The sequence below is a fragment of the Molothrus ater genome, chromosome 5 (genome assembly GCF_012460135.2).
Source record: "Molothrus ater isolate BHLD 08-10-18 breed brown headed cowbird chromosome 5, BPBGC_Mater_1.1, whole genome shotgun sequence".
NCBI classification, from domain to species: Eukaryota; Metazoa; Chordata; class Aves; order Passeriformes; family Icteridae; genus Molothrus; species Molothrus ater.
The window spans coordinates 22,903,758-22,928,487 of record NC_050482.2 but is presented as its reverse complement, the minus strand read 5'-3'; the positions used below and the strand labels follow the sequence as shown (position 1 = coordinate 22,928,487).

Here is a 24,730-nt window from a genome sequence, read left to right as displayed (position 1 = left end):
AGTTTTCACTGGGGTGATTACAATTTAAAGATGATTTTTGTGGACTGATGTGGGGTTTTTTTTTTGGTTTTTTTTTTTTTTTTAGCTCAGGGCCTTTGTTGAGTTCTCTTTGCAGCAAATGGTATCTATTAGCTACTGTAAAATCCTGTTTCAACATCCTTTCATACTGTGTCCTGCCCAGTTCTTATAAAACACATACATGCAACAGGATTTACTGCTGAGGGTAAAAGGTTAAATCATAACAGGTCTTACTGCTCCACCCATTACAGATCCCTAAATTCTACATTGCATCATTTCTGTGCAATAACAAGGACTCAGGGTCTAGTAATCTCTTAATGCAGGGCTCCTCAGTCTCTAGAACAGTTCAGCACTGTAGCCCTGATGGAGTTATCAAAATAACACACCTTCAGCTGTGAAATGCATACAGCAGAGCCTGCAGGCATACTCAAAACTTGCCTGTTGGATCAAGGCCAGCCTGGAAGTCAAGGACAACAGCATCTAGAGACTGTTCTCAGGAACCAAAACCTGCTTTCCTGCTTAACTCTACATATTTAACAGAGGCATTGTAATTATGGTTGTGGTCACACTTGGCTTCTTTGTAATTATCACAGAAAGACCAAAATCTGAATTATTCTCTAGAGGTGTCTATTATTTCTACAGTATTTTTTACTGTAAAGGTAACCTAAAGAAACTCAGATTTTTTGATTGATGCCTAAAGTTTTGAGAGAAGAATGTCAGTTCAACAGAGATGTGTCTGTGGGGTTCCTTATGTAGGTAAGAGATGTTTTTACATCCCCCTTCTTCTCCTTTACTGCATGAAATTGATTACAAGGCCACCACCATCATCACCAGGAGATGCTTTCAGCATGGATAATGTGGAACATGTTCAACCTCTGCTCCTGGAGCTGCTTGTATGTTTAATAGTGCACTGATCAGAGGGACACCAGTCCTGCTGGTGACAAGAACATTTCATGGTAGTATGGGATATAGAGGTTTAAGACCCTTCATTTGGGTAAATGAAGAACAAATCTCCACCTGCTGCCTTACAAGAGGGCTAGGTGAATGTCTGTTTCTGTGAGAAAAGCCAAACTGACAGGCACCTAACTCCAGGAAACAACAGAGATTATTTTTCACGTTTAGAGGTAATATCAGAGGTAGGTACCTGGTTGGCATCTGAGGGCCCCAGCTTCTAGCACTTATTTCTGTACCAGAAGTACCTTGTGAGCCCAAGTAACTTAGGGACTGCTGACCACTATGCAGGAAAATGTCTAATAGGCATTAAAAAATGAGCCTAACCTTGGCCACATTCCCCAGATTGGCTCCATGAAGAATTTAGTGCCCTTAGCACCTCTGCACAGCACACACACAATTACACCCCCAACGTTACTGCTCTGTGTGCGGCTTGTAGCTTTTCATGTACTTGCTCTCTACCTCACTTAGCTCAAAACAATACAGTGTAGGAGAGACCTCTTTGAATTGTAGTGTGCAAGCTAACTTGTGCAATATCAGATGGTTTGAGTGGGGCTGTCAGATAGCAGTTATGACTGGGTGAATGGCAGCTCTATAGATCTGTGGGTGAATCTATGTCCCTGAAGACATAGAGGGGAAAGGCAAATGGAGAACTGGAGCCAGGAGGGAGCTGACAGCCTCCCCGTGTGTGAGATGCAGAAAAAGCTCATCCATCCCCACTGAAGTGCTGTTGGTGGACTGGTCCACACCTCCTGGGGTTTAAATGCCTTGCTTCAAAGTAATATTCTTAATGTGAATAAATACCTGCTACAAATACAAGTTTGTAAATGAGATTAAAAGGGTCAGAAGCAGGAACTTCTGAATGTTTGGAAACTATATCTGTCTAGAGAGCCCGAGGGACTACAATGAATCTATAAAACAAGTTAACACCTGCTCCTCACACTTCTGTTAATTAAAATTCAGTAGAGATGCAAGTCATCGAAATGAGTGATCTATCACTCCACAGGAGCCAGTCTGGAGCAAAGTGTCTGTCTGTCTAGACAACCCTGCAATTACCACATCTGGTATCTGCTATGCCATCTTCCATGCTCCTGCAGCCTGGGCACTGGAATTATTTCCTAAGGCCTGAAGGACAGAATATCAGCCCTCAAGTTCACAGTCATTTCTAGTTTTGACTAGACAAACTCCAGATAATCTCTTTTGATAGTGGGGAGCTCTATACAGGTACAGAGCTGACTATAAGCTCTCAACCCCCAAATAACAGCACCACCATCTCAACACTACAGAATATGGTCCTGCAGCTACAGGGAAAGAGTCAGTGCAGTAGCACAGCCCGGTCTTTGGCAAACAAAGTGGCTGCCATGTGCCAGACAAGAGCAGCACTTGTGCATCTAGCAAGACTTCTCGTGTTCAGAAGAAATGCTACCTGAGGTGGATTTGCTTCTGTTTATTCCACTTGGGAATTTAAGATATAGCCTTGCTCATGGTGTCCACCATGATGAGGTCTCTACCTCCTTTTGGGGCTTGGGGAAGCTGGGATGGTCCTGTCCCTTTCCATCATCCTGACCACACATTTTTTGGGATGTTTGTAAGTGAAAACACCACACTGACTGTTTGTTGCCTGGTTCAAGGCTGTCGTTACCTCTGCTGAGCAAAGGCTTTCTACGCAGAGCATAGAGGATCTGAGGAGAAAAGTCCTACAGAACATTTAATGGTTTGACAGTAATTCAGCCCCAGACAAGTTGCTGAAGTGACAAGTATGGCTAATGTCCAAGTGGCAGCGCACTGCAATATAAAATGAAAGAAAAATCAAGGCTTGATTTACGAGGGCTCTGGTAAAAATGCTATGACATACCACTAGTAGGTTTTAGATAGGGATTTGAGTCTTCAAATCTTTCACCAAGTTATATTGAAGGATCTAGACTTATTTTTTTTGTTTCAGATGGAATATTTGTGGGATTTTTTTTCTCATCACACATCAATATTGATGGCAGTGCAAGTTGAAATAGTGATCTGAGGTCCAATCCTGGCTTGTTCATTCATGGTATCTTGTTACTTTTGGAGAAAATAGAGAGATCCGGAAGAAATTCTCCATATCTTTCCAGGTTATTTGTGACAGATTTAACAACTGTTATGAAAGTACCTAAGAGGATTCCCTGTTATGGTCACATATTGAACTGTAATCAATGCATCTGCTTGCTGGATCCACAAATATTTTACGGCCATCTAGCCAAGAATCCAATGCTGTGTCTTGCACATAGGTACAATATGTGGATCTGTTCATGTCTAGACTCCTTTTTCCAACTGGTTACATTTTTATTTAAAAATATCCCCAACAAGATGCTCCAGATGGTCAGAAAATGACAAGCCTCTGAAGCCCAAAGATTTTCAGATTTGCTCATGCTTTACTTAGGTGCACGGGCTTTATGAACATGACTGCATGCAAGGAATTCATGGATTCTCCTGGCACATCTTGATGAATCCTGCCAACAAGTAATTATCATCCTCTAACAAAAGCATTCCTAGTCTTCTCCTTTTCCTGCCTTTCTTTGAATATTCCTCTTTAAAATCCTTTGGCCCTTCTTTCCACTCCCATCATTTTCCTTACTTCTTCATCTCCCCTGTCTCTGAACAAGTGACAAACCTCATTTTCCAATCCCCACACATCACCTTAGCCTGCTGACTAGAGTCCAGTTCTCAGCTGGTGGAGCTGTGGTACCTATCACCTTTATTTTGGGTGAAGGCTTTGTGAGCAAGACAAGGTGCCTGTATTTACACAGGCCCACTGCATAGCTAAAACTTGTTAGAAGCAAAAGTTGTAAGAGGTCAAAAACTAAAATAAGGAGGGAATGCATTTCAGTTTATCATTTTCTCTTACAAGATCCATCTCTTCCTCCATCTCCCTCATTTTATTCTCCAGCTAATTAATTTCACCAAATTCTTATTTTCATAGAAATGTGTCCTACCTGTCCATTTATCTTCCACCCCCTGTGCCTGTATAGGCAAAATTAAGTTTACACAGCCATGGCCTCCTTTTTAGCCGATTCTAATACAGGGACAGTGTACTAAAGGAAGGGAAGTTTGGTTTTGTTGAGGTGGAGACCCCTGATTTAAATAGGTGGAGCTGTATTCCCGTAACATGGCAGATTTGGGATTTGGAGAGTAGATTGCACCAACTCTCACACTCACACATGCACAAGTGGTCTCAAGAGTCACACTGTAAAGCAGTCCCCCTTGTAACACATCACCTCAGCATACAGCTTTAAGGGTCTTAAAGCTTCTATAAAAAAGTTGTTTCCATAGTTCCTGGCCACTTTCTGAAAGTTAAAGATTCTGCAGCTAGGGAGTAGTTTAACAGCTGATTATATATATTTTTAAGCCCATTTGCTTATTTTTGTAAGGCAGGTAAATTTAAAGTTAATATACAGCCCTTCTATAGCCACAAATAATACAATGAATCTTTGTTCTCCAATATTGCAGCAGGGATCTAATCCAGTAGACACTTACTGTTGAGTTCATATGATGTAAATATGGTCTGATATAGCTTAATTCACCAGACAGTTATTTTTCTGCTTTATTTATACTGCACAGACAGTGTCACTTATTCCTTGAAAGTAGAAACAGATATAAAATAGAGACCATATGCAATATTTGCAAGCTCTGAAGATTTTATCATCAGATTTGAGAATATGTTTCTTTCCATTTGGAATACATATGATTCACGTAACATTTTGTATTTAGGATTCCCTTTGAGCTATGCTAGATTAGTTTTTTCCTTCACCAGTTTCCATAAGAGTACAAGTATTTTTTATTGGTAAAGATATGTGATCAGTATTTACTCTCTGTCCTTAAATTCAGCTTATATTTTTGTTTTGTCTTTGTCAGTATATTCTTAACTCTCAATATCTACATTTACCATAAGGAGACATTAGCATTGACATTGATAACAATATCATCTTCAATCTCAAATGTAAAAATAAAAATAGTACTTCATTTCTTCATAACTGTGATAATATAAAATTTGTGACAGCTGCAATGAAACAAAATATATTGACTTCCCTTTCATGTATGTTTGCACCTGAATCACACTGTCAAGTTCCCTCTACAGCCATGAAAGATTTTAATCACATGTGGCCATGAAGTTGTACTTCAAAGCACAAGTCAAGTATCACCAAGTCAGTCTCAAAATCTTTCCAGTTAAATGCCCTATAATATTGGCCAGCATGCCAATATTATGATATTGGCATATCCTCTGAGGATGAGATAAACAGGAAGTGCACAGAGATACTAGATTTGCATGCTAACCAAGTCAGCTGTGTGATAATAAAAACAGAAAATCCCTAGGGCTTTCTTCCCCTTTGTTCCAACAGATATGGATGTGTAACAAGTCTTGGAAATCACAAGATAAAGTAAAGATCTGAAGATAGTAATTTCTGGAAAACAGGCTCGTTATCCCTTTTTTTTGGTGTGGACCAGGCCTGTTGTATATCATCATGATGTTTGTCCATGACCAAACGGACTCTCCTGGATCCTTGCAGATAACACTTCCCACAGTGCAGCTGAGGAGGATGTATGTTCCATTAAAACACAGATAATGGCATGTCTGGCACTGGAAAATAATTTTGAGGAATAACACAAAGCTTATGTTCCCAGTTCATTATCCAAAAATATTTCCTAATCACTTCTGCCGAAATAGTCATAGACATAAAAAGAAAAATCTCAGGAACAGTAATGAAGCACCTGTCAGACTCTCACATGCAAAAGTACCAAGCACAGCTGGGGCAGTAGTGAGCCCAAGCAAATTCTAATGCAATTTCTGAGGATAACTAGAAAATAGAATGGATTATATTTACAGAAATGAAAAATTAAAGGACTTGATGGTCCTGCCAGTTGTCCTTCACTACCTAAATGGCAGAAAAATTTTGAATCACAACATAGCTGAATTTTCTGAGCAATAACAGAGGTTGAAAGCATTTGCTGTGAGTGCATTGAGACTACAGAAATATGCTTTTTTCTAGACAGAAGATGTCATTAACTTGGTTTTGAGGCTGTAAATAATTTGTTCATTCAGGAGAGAAACTTAATACTCTGTGCACTATTAAGAACAGATATTTAGGGCACTGTGGCACTTAATTTTGCACCTGTGTTTGTGAGCACCTTTACACTTTGTCTGGGGAATCTTTCACAGGCCCTAGAAACTACAACAAGCCAGAGACTCCAGGCATCTGGGCAGCAGCCCTGTCCCTGCAGGATGGTAAGGAATGGCAGAGGGAGTGACAAATTGCCCAGCTCCACTCTGGGAGTCAGGGTTGACCGCTGCACTTTTGAGGCACTCAGTCACTTCCATCAGAGGTGTTTATGGAGTCCTGGCATCACCTGGACACTCCAGGGCAATACTGGGCCATGGACCTCCTGCTTGTCTCTTCCAGCAAAGACTACCTGGCTGCATCACCTCCTGAAAGGTGCCTTGCTCTACTCCCCAGGATGAATCCCTTGGCATGACTGCTGCTGCCCGTGCCATGCTAAGGAATACTGATGTCTCCTCACTCCTTCTCCTACTCCTCAGGAGCAGAGGAATTGCAGATTCTCAAGCTCTACACTCTACATCATTTTCACTGGTGGTCCCTGGAGGTTTTTGCAGTTTTTGAGCTGCTCAAACATATCAGAACACAGGAGTAAAAGGAAGTTTTCAAGTAATGAATTATAAGCACAATAGGAAACTACCAGTGGGAAAGGCACAAAAAATACAAAAAAATCTTAAACCAATTTAAACTATTTCCTTTTATCCCCATGCCCTTAACTTTTGCATGATTCAGATCAATGCTATAACAAGGTTGCTGAGATGTTAAACCCCAGCTATTCTGATAACTTGCCAGTTTAGCAGAGTTCAATTAGCTGGGGACAGCCTAAACCCTGTAGACTTTGGCATCTTGCCCACGGCTACACACATTTTAAACCACAACTACCCCGTCTTATGCAACAGTGGGGGAATATCACAGCTGCAGGAATATAAGAAGGGTAAGGTTTCCAAAGCTGAAAGACTTTCTTTGACAACAGTGTTAAAAGGTTTAAGTGGGTTCACACACTCCAGTGCCAGGCTGAGTCAAAGAAGAAAAAATTGTTAGAAAAAGAGAAGAAGGCAATCTCTGAGGAGAGGAAATAACAAAGTGGCTCAGGAAACAGGTAACATCTAACACTGACTTAGCAAGATTTAGTCAGATTGAAACAAGGATTTGATGTTTGTCATCTAACCAAATCAAAAATTTTGACAGTCTTATAAAAGTGCAAGGCAAGTGCAAGGCATCGTGTAACCATTTGATATTCAAGTGAACATTTATGAAGGGACAGATTGCTTTCTTACTAGGGAGTTTCTTACACCTTGATTTTTAAGATCTGCAGTGAAAAGATATAATTTTATATGGGCATTGGATTATTCACAATGTAACTGAATATGGTTTTCATTTTTTAATATTTTTCAATTTTATCAATCAAAAAGTGCTAAGTGGGAATGGGGTAAGTATAATAAGGATTATTGGGGACATAAAGGAAAAATGCTGAGACACAAAAGATGAAATTCATGCACTGAAATGGGAAAGATCATTGAAATTGGGGGTGGGGGAAATGTGTAATTAATTATTTAAACGTGGAATGTTTTAAATGCTGTCCTATAACTTGAATGGCTCTTAACTTCAAAAAGTGGCCCATTAATTTCTTCCCATTGCCACTACAACACGGGAAGAAAGGGACTACTTCCATGGTTGTTGACACAATATCATTCTTTCACATTTCTTCCTAAGCTTCCTCTGTTTAAACTGGCCCTGTAGGTAAATTCACATGAATGGTGCAAGCAGTCTGACCACTGGACCAAATGCTTTGCAAATTAAGCACATATTCATACCGTGATGAATGAGAAGATAACAAACAGAGCTTTGTATTACGACAGAGTTACAGAGTAGATTCTTGTTTCTATCATTATCCTCACTCAAACAATAAGTAGATCATTAGAAATTGAATTAGCAGTGAGAAACCAAGTACCTGATAATGGATTTGATGATGATGCACCCTCTGACACCAGAAAATTAAATATCTCCCTGATTTTCACTTCTCTCATCACAGGATGGCGACAGTTCTGTGTGTGTGAATCGTGTCTATTAGGAGATGTAACAAAAACATCTCTGAAAGGGTCCTGTGGAAAGTGTTAATGCAAATTATCAGCTGGGGTGGGAATATAAATTGTGATGTAGACAGCACTGCTCCTAGGGGGGCAGTTCTTCCTCCTTCCTCTACCAGTATTGTACCTAAAATTCAGTGACCTCTTTGGGAGCAAGCACACTGCTTCTGTGCACACCAGGAACATGCATAAGCACACACACACAGAGTACCTGATCCTGCTTATCTCAGGAAATTCTGTATGAAGCTTACACATACATTAACAAAGCAGTGGTATTACATCCTCAGGGGAGTCTGGTTTAAAACTAAATAAGGAATACCTCCAGATGTCCCCTGTGCACTGAAGTAACTTGGATTCTTTCCTGCACTTGAGCTACTCTTTTCACCAAACAGCACATTTACCCCCTAGAAGTTCTGCAACACCAGCCAGCAGCACCTACTCTAATCTCAGCCACTTGATCTCGTGCACTTTTTTAAAAAACAAAAAAGTAAAAAATTTAAATTATTTTCCTTTAAGTGCAAAGAAAACATTAAGCAAACTTTAAGTCAGTGAAAAATTCCTTTTTTTCATTGTGTCCTGTGTCCAAGAGCATTTCTCATCATAGTCAAAACAACCAGGGGAATTAATTGATGCCATATAGGGGTACTGTTATCAAATACAATTTTACTACTAATTTTAGCTTTAGGCAAAGTCTGGGTGAAATCTAAATTATTAAGTGGATTTTATTCCCACATCTTTCACATTATGCTTTGGAGCCTTTGCAGCATTCCCTTGATGAATTTTACTTAATAATAGTAGGCTGAAAATATCTCCCTGGGGTAACTCTAGAAAATACCTACATTTAGACGGTCCACGTTGAGAACGGAATTTGCTAACAGCACTTCAGAAGAAACCCACACCTAGTTCCAGGATTGCCCCGAAAATTAGCAATTCTCAAGCACTCATGTAATTATTGGTAAGCCCAGGACACTGCCTCCAGATTTAGAGTCTGAAACATCAGACTCTGAAGTCAGACTGAGCCCTCTGTCTCTAAGCCCCAGCTTTCTGGCAGCACATCACCAGCAGATGCAGACAGCCAGAAGACCTGCTCAGCAATTGGTTCAGCAACTATCCAGAGTTATGGGCTCCAGAAAGCCTGGTTTTCTTCTGGATCCTTTGGCAATAACAGAAGGGATTGTGAGAAGCATTTCCTCACCTTCCTGGTGCTACTTCTCCCTTTTTTATTATATATCCATGCACATAGAAAGTGTGGTTCTGTGTACTGTGTTGTGCAGCTATAAATATAATATTCAGGGGTAGCTTTGGAACCATTACATGTTTTTGAGGTCTATTTGTGAAGTCTCCATCTGACAACATGTCACTGATGGGTGCATTTTAATTGCTGTCCCAGTCATTTGTGAACTCAGCATGCAATGTCTGATTAAGCAAGTGCGTATTTTCAGGTATAAATATTATAATAAATAACAGCAAGAATGTTAAACCCCTGGACAAGGGGTAGAGGGATCTTGGAAGGCCATGTGAGGCAGAAGAAGCATCTCTGTTTTCCTCTCCTAACTTCACTTCTACTGCCAGTCTGACCTTATTGAAGTCCTGAGAGCTCTCTACAGACAATCCCCTGGCAGAGAGATGCTGCAGTGTGAGGGAGCACTGCACTAAGAGCACGAGGACTCCTGCCCTGAAGCCCAGGGACTCTGCACATCTCCCCTCATGTCCCTTCTCACTGAGGGGCAGTACTCTCACCACCCCCACGGTGCAATGGCTCTGCCTGGGTACCACTATTTTGCCTGCAAGGTTCCTTCAATGCAAAGACCTGCAGTTCCCAGAGTGGTGGCACATCGTGCAGCCAAGCTCTGAGGGGGATTGAGAGTGTGCTTTTTGTCTTAGAAGTACAGATTTTGAGCTTGGCCACCACACGTGATAAAAGTCATAGCTGAAGGTATCAACTGATATAGGTTTTCCTCTGTTCATTTTTATTAGATAAGGGGATAATGACCCCATTGTATGTACAGGTAGGATAATGCAGTTTGTTCTGTTCTATTCATGTCTCTAATGGGCACCAGAAGTTCCAGGAGAAGAATAATAATTTGAACAAAGCTTTCAAAGCTTTATTTTCTTTTATCGACATTTGATTTTCTTCTTTTTTAAAATAAAAAAATGTGGGCATTTTAGTATGAATGGCGATAGATAGCCCCACCATGGCCAGAGAAAGCAAGATAAGCAGAAAGTAAAATTTATCTTCCTTGATTTATAGTAAGTTTTGTTCACTGAATCTTGGCACTTGACCTTGGCTTGGATTCTGCTTCACTGTCTCTGCATCCCACTCATGTTGCTGTCTGTGATGGAGTGAATGGTCTTCCAGCAGAGAGGCCTCTGAAGCATCAGCTAATTAGAATTTCAGCCTTCAGAAACATTTGACAAATTACAATAAATTTTGGTAGATCAGCAAGGCATTTCTGAATTGTTTCTCTTTGCCAATTTGCAAAGCACATAATGTGCAAGGTAAAGTGTTTGCCCTTCTGCTCTTGGTAGCCAACTGACCTGCATGCAGACACAGAGCTCCAGACTAACAGGAGCACTGCTGCACGTGCTGCCTTTGCCTGGGGAAGAGAGTGCTGCTGGAGGGAATAAAGCAGAGAGATGGTGTAAAGAGCAGGCAGGAAGCTACAGCTCAGCAGGGCAGAGGATGGGGATCTGCTGGGAACCCGGCTGTGGCAGCAAACGGGGAGTGGCTGTAAGGGAAACAGATGGGAAGAAAGGCAGATGGGAGATTAGGATTCAAACACATTGTAACCCAAACTTTTTTAATCAGATGGTCATGGAAAAATGTAGTTTGCTTCCAGTCACTCCTAGAGATTGAACTGGATGATGTCAAGAATTCCCTTACAATAACTATTACTTTTTCTTTAGCATCAGCCCTCCAAATTGCAAGTGTTTCACTGTACAGTGTATACAATCAAAGGGTTTCCCTAACTAGGCTAAGACGACTGTAGCAAAAAATGTACATAAAATCAGATCCCCATGAGAACCCAACAGAAAGGTGATTTATTTATTTAAGGGGTCATATAGGAAATGCTACAAATAGGATTGACTTTTTGAAATCGATATTTTTAAAATTTAAATCTTACATTGCTATTTGTATATAAAGTTCTGTAGCTACGTTAGAAAAATTCACATATAAGAATTTAGAACCAAAAGATCTATGATAATTTTAATAAATTTTAAAAAAACCCAGCAACAACAAAATCAAAACAAACAACCACAGAGAAGAAACTTGTTTAAAGACCTGGAGGAAAAAATAATTTCAGAGTAGGTGACAAATTCATAGAGCAGATAAAGCAGCACATAAGGAATCCATGTCTGCTAGACCAAGGCTCTGAATTAACTTTAGAAGATGGAGCCAGGAAGCAGCAAAGAGGATAAAATGAACCATGTGTCCTGGAATAATTAGATAATTCTCTGACACAGCCCACGCATTTTGGCTGGTTCAGGCCTGTTTCATGGCTGGTTCCCTGTTTTCCAATGTCCCTCACTCTGGTAAGTTCCTCTGCAACCACAAGCAGATGTTCTCTAGACTAAGATTCAGAGCAGGGAAAATAAGTTATATTGAAAGGTTCAAATAACTAGTGGGGTCATGAGCAATCTGCCCAGAGTTGATGATGCTTTGGAGACACTTTCAGAGCAGATACATAAGCATGAAGTGGGAAGGAGGCATCATTTTCTAGATCTAAATAGACCACAGACTGTGCTCTTAAAACATCTCTGCACGTTCATGGGGGAAAAAGGCAAGGGAAAACAGCACATCTACGTGATTATTTCCCAAGATGTTGTACTCATAAAAAAGTTCATTTGTCATTGAGATGATTTATTGTGTTCTTCACTTGGAGCTATTGTCAGTCCACAAGAGCTATTTCACTAATCTACAACTGTGTCAAATCAAAGTTTTACAGATCTGTCATTTTATCCAGATTATTTTTAGTGCAGGTGTTTTGCTTACACAGAAGGAAGCAGCAATATATTGTGATCAAAGAGGACTTGAAAGTCCAGAGTGCCAACAGCAGCTCTCCATCAGGTGCCAGCTGACTCATTGGCTTTTAATGTGTAACTAAGGACTAGCAATCAAGGTAGAAGTTGATAAGACTGTCTCACTGAAGTTAACAGGAGTGAACAAATGCTGTCCTAATGAATACTGATGCTGACTCAGTTAACACTGCTAAAGCATTAGAAAATTGGAATAAAAAGTGTAGGGAATGTTATGATGGGTTAACATCTCTCTCATTTCTGTGGATTAAATCGCTGCAGACCTACGGGTTCCTTCCTTTGCCTCAGTTCCACTCTGCTGTGCCCGGACCCCGCTACACCCCTCGCAGCCGCTCTGGGCGCCTCACGGCCCAAGAGGCAGCACCGCAGAGGCGCGGCCGTGCGGGGCCGTGCGGGGCCGTGCTTTGTGCAGCGGAGCGGGGCCGTGCGGGGCCGTGCGGGGCCGTGCTTTGTGCAGCGGAGCGGGGCCGTGCGGGGCCGTGCGGGGCCGTGCCTTGTGCAGCGGAGCGGGGCCGTGCGGAGCCGTGCGGGGCCGCGCTTTGTGCAGCGGAGCGGGGCCGTGCGGGGCCGAGCGGGGCCGAGCGGGGCCGTGCTTTGTGCAGCGGAGCGGGGCCGTGCGGGGCCGTGCGGGGCCGTGCGGGGCCGCGCTTTGTGCAGCGGAGCGGGGCCGTGCGGGGCCGTGCGGGGCCGTGCGGGGCCGTGCTTTGTGCAGCGGAGCGGGGCCGTGCGGAGCCGTGCGGGGCCGCGCTTTGTGCAGCGGAGCCCTCGCCGCGCCCCCGCCCGGCCCGCCCCGGCCCGCCCCGGCCCCCGGGCGGCCAATGCACGGGCGGGGAGGCACAGCCGGGGAAGGAGCCGGGGAAAACATCAATCCCAACTTTCTCACCTTGACGGGAACCGAGCGCTCCCGATGTGTCCCCTCCCGCCGCCCGCCCTGCCAGCCCAGCCTCCCCAGGCGGGCCGTCCGACGGGCCGGGCTCGCCGCGCCAGCTGTCCCCTGTCCCTGGAGGGTGACAAACCCGAGTAGGGGGTGCCCCTGGGTACGGTCCCCCTCGGTCCCTGCTGCCCGGGCGGGCCGCGGGCAGGGGCGGCAGCGCGGCGGGGCTGGATGCGGCTGCCATGGGGAGCGGGGCTCCCCTCGGACCGAGCCTGCTGCGGGCGGCGCTGCTGCTCGCTCTCTGCCCCGCCGCCGGCAGCACCTGGATGTGAGTAGCCGGGGTCAGGGTGGGAGGGCTGCGCCGAGCCCGTCCCCTCGTGTCCGTCGGGGCCCGGCGCTGACGGGCCGCTGCCTCCGCAGGTGGCTGGGCATCGCCGCCGCCGGCGGGCCCGAGAAGCCGGGCTGCGCCAGCCCTCCGCTGAGCCGCCGGCAGCAGGACCTGTGCGAGCAGAAGCCGGAGCTGATGGCCGCGATCCGGGAGGGAGCGCGCCTGGGGCTGCAGGAGTGCCGCAGCCAGTTCCGACACGAGCGCTGGGACTGCCGCTCGCCGCCCGCCGCCCGCCGCGGCAGCGCCGGCCCCGGGCAGCAGCTGAGCAGCGGTGAGTGAGCGACCGAGGGACCGCCCCGAGGCACCGCTGCCCGCTCGGCGGGGCGGGGACCGGGCTGCCCCGGGGGAATGGGTTTGCACGGCCAGGAGCCCGCGGGGCCGCGGCGGGGACCGTCCGTGCGTCCCCTCGGCAGAGCCGGGCAGGGAGGTGCCCGCCGCCGTCCCGGGAGGTACCGCGGGAGCACGAAATGCACCGAGCGGACCAAACCTGCGCTTGTCTTTGCAACGCTGCTGCTGCTTCTTGTAATTTTCGCGTAGTACGTCCGTGGATGACACTGCCCGTAGGTAGATCCACTTAGCTATATTGAAATACTGTTGTTCTTAGACTTCGGTTGGGTTTATCCCCTTGTGTCATAGTTACTTAAATAAGTGGGCTTATGACATATTGTTTCAGAAAGGTCACTTGCAGGCAATATGTCTGCTCAGGACACTAAATACAATGTGACATGCTTTAAAATATATAATATGTGCTCAGTTATGTGATAATGATCAGCACAGTGAAACCAAAGGTGCTTTTTTGCATAAAATAACTATAAAATTACTGGAATTTCCACTGAAACAAGGATGAGGTTTTTTGTATCAAATGTCGCACCAAAACTTTCCTGCAAGTTGCAAGGATTCTGCAACTTTTGTTTTTTTTTTTTAGCTCCCTGGTCACTGATTGTGTGATGGATGTGATTTTAAGTTTTGTAGTACTTCACTTTGTGTTCATGCAATCTTTGGACTAAAGCAGTGTAAAACCCCCCAAGTTTTAACCATGAAAACATAAAGTGAGGAATAAAAGATTGTGCATATTCCAAAAAGGAAAGGGGAAAAAAAGAAAATGGGAGTTTTCCCCACTGTATGGAGCCATATGTGTGTTAGTCCTTCTGTTCAACAGGAAGGACTGTTCCTGAAGACTCATAAATGAGTGCCACTCTTCACCCACACAGCTTCACTAGTGTGGACTGTGGAAGCCTTTTATGATGGTACCAGCACCACAGACTTATACAAACAGGAGAAACAAACAGGAATTTTCCTGCCCATGAGCAGAAACATTGGAGACTGGAAATGAATAATTTTCACGAGCAGTGAAAATTGGCCCATTTCAGTAAAATTTCAGCTACATTTATTGACCACTCATTGATATTCAATTTGCTTCGAGTATGCCTTACACAGTAATGTGTTAAATGTGGCTGGGTGCCACATTATGCCAGAAGTTTCAGAGAATGGGGCAGGCCTAAGAAGCCAGTCTAACAAGACCTTTCATGCTGCTGTCTTTCCCATGGCCAGCTTTTTCTAGGAAAAGCACATGGCCAAAATATCTTTGTGCTGATTTCTGCCTCGTTTAAGACTTTTGGGACTCTTTGCAACCTTTGTGAATTAGAAGAACATCAATGTTTGCTAAATTTAGCATGAGGTAAGTTTTGGCCCTGTACCAAAGTAACCTGGGATCATGACAGCTTCTCTGAGATTTAGACTGACCTTTTCTTCCTCAAATCAATATGAATAGTGAAAAGCAGAGTGAAGAGTAAGGGGTTTGGAATGTGTGGGTCATTTGGAGTTTGATTCTTCATTTATTATTTGGCTTGAAAATTTCTGTGGCAAATAAAATTCCTAATCAGATTTAGAAAGAAGTTACCAAAATTTGGTACCATTACCAGTAGTGAGAAACAGCATCATTAATAGCACGGCCATATGAAGAGGCCATGCCCTGAAGCCGTTCTGGGGTATGAACATCCACTGCTTTGAACAAGTTGACACTACAGACCAAGCTGTGATGACTCTAAACTTTTAACTTTTAACTGTTATTAACTTTTAATAATCATCTGGCTTGTAAAGTTCCTTTCTGCAGCCCATGTGGGTCGTGGGGTCTCTGTGTGGGGTTTGGGGTCCCGGTGTGGGGTTTGGGGGCAGTTTGGGGTGTGGGGATCCCATTATGGGGCGAGGGGTCAGTTTGGGCTTTGGAGACCTCTCTTTTGGGGTGTGGGGATCCCATTATGGGGCGAGGGGTCAGTTTGGGACTTTGGGGACCTCTCTTTTGGGGTGTGGGGATCCCATTATGGGGCGAGGGGTCAGTTTGGGCTTTGGGGACCTCTGTTTTGGGGTGTGGGCGCCAGGAAGGTGACCAGAGGCAGTTGTGGGGTAATGTTGGCTCGCCTCGCTGTGCAGGCACGAAGGAGACGGCGTTCGTGTCGGCGGTGACGGCGGCGGGGCTGGTGCACTCGGTGACGCGCTCCTGCAGCGCGGGGAACATGACCGAGTGCTCCTGCGATGTCACCCTGCGGCACGGCGGCTCCGCCAGCGAGGGCTGGCACTGGGGAGGCTGCTCGGACGACATCCACTACGGAATGTCCTTCAGCAGGAAGTTCCTGGATGTGCCTTTGAAGAACGCGACGGGCAAGAGCGGGCTGGTGGCCATGGACCTGCACAACAACGAGGCTGGCAGGCAGGTGGGTGTCGCTCGGGTGTGGCAGCAGCCCTCGATCACCTTCGCTGGCAAAGCGACGCCAGGCAGAGGAGGTGGGGCCTTGGCTGCAGGTATTCGTGGGGCCAGTGGCAAGAACAGCAGTAACATCACCAAAGAAGCATGTAGAAGCTCAGAATCAGAGCTGGTTTTAACCAACTGATTTCTGCATGTTAAAATAAAATCCACAAAATAATTAATAAATGAGTGCTTAAATAGTAAATTTATCTTAATTAGATATTTCATATTCAGTTACAAACTTGAAATAGTCCTGTTATCATCATAATATGATATGATTTCTGTCACTGATTATTCTGTTGTTATCATGACCTGCATTTATAATTCTCTCTAATACTGAATGAGAAGGCCAGCTGGACACAGGGCCTCATTACTCATCTTGCAGTCTGCAGTCCACACCTGAGAGTGCAAGTTTAGCATTGTTCAGAGGAGAAATCAAGAGTTAATATTTTCTTTAAAAACATGGGATAGAAATGACACCTTCAAAGTAGCTCATTGGTTAGAACATACATCAAAGAAGTGAAAGGAGACTGATTTTGGGTGGCTTTTTTCAGTCCAAAGAACTTCTAACCCAGGCTTGCAGAGGAAAACTGTGTGTTTGGATGTGTGACATTGCATTTTCCTTCCTATCCTGCAGAGGATGCAAAATGGGGGCAGCAATAGCCTGTACAGGAAGATATGAGCCTGTAATCTAGTGCTTGGAGCTTTCATCTGGAATGACAGAGATTTGTATTATTTTTCCTTTAAAATGACTTTCTTTGCTTTACCTTGGAGATTTCATCTTAATGGTTCTATCTGGGCTCATATTACTTTAAATCTGTTCTGCTCAGTGACAAGCTTTAACTAAAGGGGAAAAAAAGAAAGGGAAAAACTCTGGTTTTGACTACACATATTGATGGACTCCATTGTGACTCCGAAATTTCCTGTAGCTGGAAGTAGCATCAGTGGGTTTTACTGCAATCAACTTTCCTATCTGCCATAGACAAGGAATAGCCATAGTAAGCCATCATAAGAGCCACGGTGGTATAACTGAAAATTACTTTAATTTGAAGTAATTTTTACAGGTAATATGTGTTATTTCATTTAAACTATATAGTTGGAAAAGCAGAAAATCTTTCAGGTTCCTTCCAACTGAAACCATTCCATGATTCTGGGTGACAAAGACCCTATTTATAACTGAAGTAGTTGAAGCAAACTTTAAACTTAAGTAAAAGATGAGATCTAAAAGCTATGAGTTTAATTAGATGTCAGTCAGCTAAATCACCTCCAAGGAAAGGTGACTGGTTTCTTGTAGGAGGAGATGTTAATAAGAGGAACAGAACATACAATTATTATTTCTTTAAGGAAAGAGCAAAGAGTTGTTATCATATTTTTAGAGCAAGATAGTTAAGGAAGAAATATATATAGTCAGCTTCCATTCATAAGTATTTTGTAATTTAATGGCAAAATATAGGATAAATCAAATATTTTGATCACTGTCCAGAATAAAAATCAATGTTTGTTGTTGGTACTTGGGATTTCTAGCAGCAATATTATCTGAAGTTTAGCATAACTCTTCATTTTGTATTTTCAAATCTTAACTAGGATTTGCTGGAAAATGTTGGCCTTCATGTTTTGGGGCTTACAAGAAGGATGTTTTGATATCTTTTGATGATCTTGTGTAATAAATACTATCATGTTTGGTGTCTTGCAAGAGCAGTCTTCCAGGGACAGTACTTCTGTGTTTGTTTGGAGTTAGTAAGAGAACTGGTATGTGCAGAATTCTCTTAGTTATCTCTTGTTTCAGTACAAAATGTTATTTTATACTTCCACATCTCATAGTTATCATATCGACATATAAAAATTTTAAAACTGTTTATCTTTTGAGTTCTCCAGTAATCCAACTCTCAGAAGGTTCAGGTTGCATTCTTATTCTGCTACAAGATAAACATTCATCATCCTTTAGCACGGCAATTTTCAGTGTGCTTAGGTGTGCATATGTGAGCTGGGCTCTTCTGCTCCTTGTACAAAAGGATGTGGGGAGTCAGGCACATATGGGTTCACTATCATTGTATTAGTATTATTTCACTGCTGGAAAAATTCTGCTCACTTTTCCACTTGTGGAAATTTATTTGATGTGGGAACTGTTTGGAGAGTTTGTTTTTACTGATGCTTGTGAATTGGTAAGAGACTCACCAAGTTTGGAACTGTTCTTAAGTGCACCTCTGGTAGGACATGTGCTTGTCTTCATGAATAATCATATTAGTTCTACCAGTGTCTGAAACTGGGACATTTGATTACAGGCATTGGTTCCTGTGCCAAAACAAGTACTGGCAGTCCTTGTCTCACAGCTGAGAGTAGTGCCTGCAAACAGAAAGCTCAGCTTGGATGTGTTAAGCATTAACTGGCATTAGAGGGTAGTCAAACTGTGATTCCATTGACACTCTTTGCTGCAAATCAGTCTCTGCTTTCTGCCCCATCTGTCTGTTCTAGCCACAGATTCCCACCCTATGCTGCTCCCTCTGTTAATTGCACTGGATCAGTGAAAGGAAGGCAGTTTAAAAATGATCTTTCTCTCAGGTTTAATTTTAAAAAAGAGCAGTGTTCATCCCTGTTCATCACTTGACCCTGCGCTTTTGTTGTGCGTGTTGTACCACCAAGGCTGAGGGGCAATAGGGGCAGGAGGAGCTGCTCAGATGGGTCTGTGGCAGACCACAATGCTGGTGCTCCCAGCTCAGTCACCACTCTGCTCATTTCTCACAAGCTATCAGTCAGTTCCATGGCCCACCAAAGAAAGCCTGTCCCAGCTTGCTCAGAAGGACACATCCATCCACCAGGTTTCTGTGACAGTGCTCCTCTGAAGCTCTCCATGGAATTTTGTTTCGTATGGAAAATCCTCTCACTAGTTCATGAGTAACTGAACAGATTCTCTATATGAACCTAAAATGTGAAACAGAACACTGGTTGTGTGGTCAGTCATGGTCCCAGTAACTCTGCAGTCACCGTGCACTGCTGAGACACAGGGGTATGCTGCAGCTGTGTCCCACCTGAAGGCCATGTTGGCTCTATAGGTACAATCTTAGGTCTTCTTGCACCATCAGGAGATGCCTAATCCCTAAATTTTGTGAGTTGTTCAATTATGGGAGATTTTTCATTGAAGTTTATGTGACAGACTGAGATGCAGTAGCATGTTCTGTGATCAGGCAAAGCAAAATGTCATCTCCCTGTGCTGGCAACTTAAAGTATATTGGACTCCAAGCTTAAAATTTGGCCATCCTAGCAGCTGGTAAGCAAGACACTGAATCACATTTGTGTTTCTTTCATTCATCTGTTCATTCATACACTGCTAATGTATGCCACATTTTTATATTCTGATATCAGTCTAGAGGTCAACATCGATTTCTGCTCCTGTTTCGAAACTCTGTCTCCCTCTACTTTTGTTTAATTCATCCTCAGAGAAAGGCTCTGAGTGTCATCTGCTGGACTACTTGCCCACATGGCCCTTAGCACCTAGCAGGTATGTGCAGAGCTTCCTCTGACAATTTCTGGATCCTTCTGCCCTTAGTAAGTACTTTATTATACTGCAGTGAAAATGAGGATTACATCTGTAACCTTACAAATCTACTAGCACAATATGATTTAAAACTACTTTGAAATTCTAGTTACTTGACAAAAATAACTTATCATTCAAAATTGGAAAAATGCCATTAAATCCTTTCTATTTTTAAGTTGCGTGTAAAATTTATCTTTTGATATTGTGTTTGATATTCACATTTATTAGGTCATCTGTCTTCTGACAGACTTTTTGTCCTTGTATTTTAAATTCTCATCTGCCCCAATCACTCTTACATCTTAATGAATCATATTCTGACTACCCAGTGATTTCATTGTTGACAGATTCTTGAGATATGAGCAAGGTCAAGTCTGTCTACTAAAGAGAAACTAGTCTGTGTAGAAGAGATGGTAAGTATCTACCATCTAGCAGTTGATTTGCCACTAAAAGAGTCTGTGTGTGCTCATGGGTGAGAGTTTGCTTGCTGCAATATTGTTATTTCTTCCAGTAGTGGAGAAAAATCTCCCATTGCAAAAGCAGCCCACAGCATGTGGAAGTATTTCCTGTACAGTATTTCGAGTACCTCTTTGCCAGGTTTAGTTTGTAAAGGCTGTTCTAGGTCAAGGGCACATGCCTGCTCTTCCTTGCTAATGTTTTTTGTGAATGTCTTGCATATTTGGCTTCCACAGTAACCTCCACCTACAAATCATTCCTGTTTATTCACCAAAGATGTGACTCCAAGCAAACACTTTGGTCATGCTGTTTTTTTAAGGTTTGTAGAGTTTTATGCAAATGCCAGCTCAAGACTGAGTCAACACCTTTGGGGCAGAATGTGCCGGGGGCCTCAATGCCCGGTGAAACCAATGGAGTAACCATGCTGGACTCATCCCAAACTTCAGTGACCACAGTCACCATGATGAAAAGTCTCAGTTTAGCACAGAGAATAGAAATAGCTCATTTGATTTGCTGTATGCCTTGGAATTTTGGAATTTTGAGGATGGCATTTGTGCTGCCTGAGTTACCAATATGGAGTCTGGGGCTTGAGTTTTTTTCTGGTCCTGCAGAGGGCCAGTGGGGCTTGGTAGGATTTCAGGTATCAGATCTCACTGCAGAATCAAGGCTTAGGAACTGGCACAAATGAAACAGCTTTCTCAGGGGCAACCAGAGGAGGATGCTAGATTTTTCTTCTATGTTTTTATTTCAGTTTCAGAAAGACATAGACTGACAGCAGCTAGTCTATAGTATATGTGGAGGCTGTAGGATAAGCAAAGGCTTAGGATGAAATTTAATAAACATCATGTAGTTGGGGTGTTGATTTGGTTTTTTTTCCCCCATGTTTTGGTAAAACTGGTTCCTTCAAAGAGGATTAATTTCAATATGCATTGGTCTTGATGCATGAGGAGTTTCAAGACAAACTTACTATGAGTTAATTTAAAATCCACACTTACTGTTAAATTTCCCAATTGCTTTGATTGTGGAAATTAAATAGGGGGGAAAGGTTAGTAAAATGGAAGATAGCAACATGGGCTTTCCACACTACTAACCAATGGCCCTTATGAATCTACAGGATGGCTCCAGAAGGTATGTTAATGCAAATGTAAAACAAACCAAAAATTATGATATCTGGTACTACATCTGTACATGTGTGATTTTTCAGTGCCTTTTTCAAACTCTAGTGTTTGTCATTAGAGGGTTGTCACAAGACTAATTGTATGATTTTATATGATGACAATTAGATGTTAGAGAAGGAAGTATTGTATTGATTGTCTCCTGAGTGTTTGAGTCAGTCTCAAGATAAAGGAAGTTGCTGCTTGTTTACAGATTCCAGTTGTTTGAGGCTTGATTATCCTATAAACTGTGCCAAAATTGTTATGTGGTACAAAAAGCTTAACACAGGCTTCCAATTCCCATTGTTGGTCAGACAGTTACTGTTCAGCCCAGCCCTTGCTTCTGCACAGGCATGGAAAAGTAACTCATCTAAGTATTTAAGTATTTATTGTTGGCAAGAATTTCATTTAAGTGTTGGCAGTAACTGTGGAAATCTTGCTTAAACATTGACAGGTATAAAAGTAAAGTGAGTGCAAATACCTAGCTGTGTTAAATGGAGCCATTATGAAACTGGAAACACTAGGAACTCGTACTAGAACTAGTTATGCCTAAATTAAAAGAACAGGGCTTAAGACTATAAGTGAGAAGCACCTGAGATTTACTACAGATTACCTGAGCCAAAGACACCTCTGCTAAGCCATGGTGGGTCTTTTGACAGACTTTCTCTGAAGGCTGGAGATGTGGGCATCTTCCTGCTCTTCCATCAGTTTGCCCTCAGGTGCCTCCTCCCGTGCTGCTTTGGGTGCTGAGCCACACTGGCTGCCCAGGCACTGTTGTGTGACTCCAGCCATTCCTGTGGCCTTAGTTACAAACAGGGTTGTCAATGTTTAGTGGTCTTCATGGTAGCTGTAAAGTACCCTTAAAAGGCAACATAACTGGACACTTACTTGCCCAGTCAGTGTCTTCCAAAATAGGAAGGGTACCATGACCTGCCCTATCCTTGCTTTCCCCACTAGACCCTTTTGCCCATGACAGGACATGTCATTCAGGTATTTAGGATCCTCCAGAATGAAAAGCCATCCAGAAATCACAGCTTTCACTGTTGTGATCGATATTGCTACATTATGGCCATTGCAAACTGCAAATGAAAAGCAAGTCTGAAGATCGTGCCTCTCATAGTGGGGGTCCAGGGCTGGAAACCAGGTTCCTAACACGTGCTCTGACTTTCCTGTTGTGGAAATGGCAGTGGCAGCTGTAATATTAAATACTTTAAGACCTCTGTGCTGCTGATGTCAGGCAGCATTCCTGATGAATGAAAGAGCACATCCAAATGTCATTCTCCCTTTGCTTTCAGGCTGTGGCAAAGCTGATGTCTGTGGATTGCCGTTGTCATGGTGTTTCTGGGTCCTGTGCAGTGAAAACTTGTTGGAAAACCATGTCATCCTTTGAAAAGATTGGCCGGTTTTTAAAGGAGAAGTATGAAAACAGCATACAAATATCAGACAGACTGAAAAAAAAGCTACGCAGGAAAGAGAAAAGCCAGAGAAAAATACCAATTGGGAAAGACGACCTGCTGTATGTGAACAAATCGCCCAATTACTGCGTGGAAGACCAAAAACTGGGGATCCCTGGCACTCAGGGCAGAGAATGTAACCGCACGTCGCAGGGGCCCGAGGGCTGCAACCTGCTGTGCTGCGGGCGCGGGTACAACACCCACGTCGTGCGGCACGTGGAGCGCTGCGAGTGCAAGTTCGTCTGGTGCTGCTACGTGCGCTGCAGGAGGTGCGAGACCATGACCGATGTACACACCTGCAAGTGAGGTGGAGTGCAGGAAACACGGCCAGAGCAGCCAGCCCGTGTGCTGCACACAGCTGCCCTGCCACGGGGGCAGCAGTCACTGTCACCATGCGGGATTTCAGAGGGGTCGGCCTGGGGGAACAGGTACTGCCACACCACGGGTAGTCCAAGTGAGCCTCGACTGAAAGGACAGCTGGGTAAACATCAGGCTGCATGCAGGGACAGCTTAAACACCAAAAAGGACTCTTGATGACACATTTGAACGTGTTACTCCATGAGCAGAGACAGATGCTGAACTTTTCAAGTATTTAATAGACACAATGTCCTGAAGATCCGTGTGGCGAAGAGGAGAAATCTCAAGATCTCATTAGCCAGAGACTGAAGAGTCAAGAGAGTTTGTAAAACTCTCATAGTCCTTATGTCTGTGCTTTTAAAACTGGGACTAGACAGTTCATTTCTGCAGACTTCAGAAAGATCCACAAAGATAGGGAAAGAGTTCAGCTGTTGAGCACGAAGCATTTGCTTTGCAGCCGTTCACAAAACTGCCTTCTGCAAAATGTGCCGAAAAGCATCGGGAAGTGAGGAACGTGTGTGACTGCAGAGAGCTCAGCAGTGTCTGCCTGGAAAAGGAGGGTCAAGCTGTGCCCTGGGGAGAGAGGCAGGAGCACAGATTGGTGAATGTGAATGGGGTACCAAACAGCAACCTCAGGATTTTTAACTGGTTGTCCTTCAAACACACAAGGGACAGGTCTGAGAAGGGACAGAAATTCAGTTTTATATTTGAAGGAAATAAAACCCTCTGCAGGCATTTCCTGAGTATCTGAGCACACATTTTGCAAGTCAGCTGGTTGTCACCCCACTCTTGAATTCTATGCAATAATCTGCCACATTCAGCCATCTCACTGGTGGTTCACCATCATTATCAAAATTAACCACATGAGATTTAGCCCAAAGGAATCTGCCATAAAGCAAAGGATTTTTTAGAACAGATTTTCTTTATAGAATCAGCAGCTAGAATTTTTCATTAGGTTGCATCTTCAGTAAGTTCAATGCACAATGTAATTTATAGATTGGCTCACACCACTAAAATATTTAAACTGTTAATGATAACACTTTCCCTGTCTCAATATGTTAGCTTAATTTTATTTTACATCTGTGAAAGGTTGTTTATTTTTATGCAGTGATTTAATGCCTGGCTTAAAAAGCATCATGTGAAAGGATTACTGTTGTTTAATTGTGCAAAGAACTATTTTTGATAAGACAAGAAAGTTTATATTTTGTAAATATTTAAATTATGCAAGTTATGTAAAAGGTTTCCACAACTAATGTGATAAGACTACAGCCCTTGAGATTTGTTGGTTAGATATTTGTTAATATTGTAGTAACCTTCAATTGAATTTTGTTTGCATGTGCTGGGGGAAATTAGTCAGAGAACTGCATCAATGTTAGAGTTTTTTATCATCAGGGTGGTTATAACTATTGCAGTTCGTACACACTGATGAGAAACACTACGATTTTCTAAATGGTCAGTTAATTAGTATTCTGCATACTTTCTTTTTGTTATTCTCTTAAATGCATTTTACAAACACTGAAATCCCAGCTCCAGCAGTAAGTACTCCCACTGAAATCCAGGGAAATTGGAAGGGTTTGCAATCCCTTAACTTCTTCCA

The 24,730-nt window shown here is 43.2% G+C and overlaps 1 protein-coding gene across 1 annotated transcript; it reads left to right on the top strand.

The window, feature by feature from the left end:
• The first annotated feature begins 13,151 nt into the window (after positions 1–13,151).
• Positions 13,152–24,396, top strand: WNT16 (Wnt family member 16). Its single transcript, XM_036401108.1, has 4 exons — positions 13,152–13,380; positions 13,473–13,711; positions 15,871–16,151; positions 22,618–24,396. Exons 1-4 carry the CDS (start codon positions 13,295–13,297, stop codon positions 23,080–23,082), a joined length of 1,071 nt encoding a protein of 356 aa, XP_036257001.1. The 5' UTR covers positions 13,152–13,294; the 3' UTR covers positions 23,083–24,396.
• The last annotated feature ends 334 nt before the right edge of the window (positions 24,397–24,730 follow it).

Coding starts and splice junctions, on each gene's coding strand:
- WNT16 (XM_036401108.1), top strand. CDS start 13,295: ATGGGGAGCGGGGCTCCCCTCGGACCGAGCCTGCTGCGGGCGGCGCTG. Junction 13,381..13,472: donor GCCGCCGGCAGCACCTGGAT/GTGAGTAGCCGG, acceptor CTGCCTCCGCAG/GTGGCTGGGCATCGCCGCCG. Junction 13,712..15,870: donor CGGGCAGCAGCTGAGCAGCG/GTGAGTGAGCGA, acceptor CTCGCTGTGCAG/GCACGAAGGAGACGGCGTTC.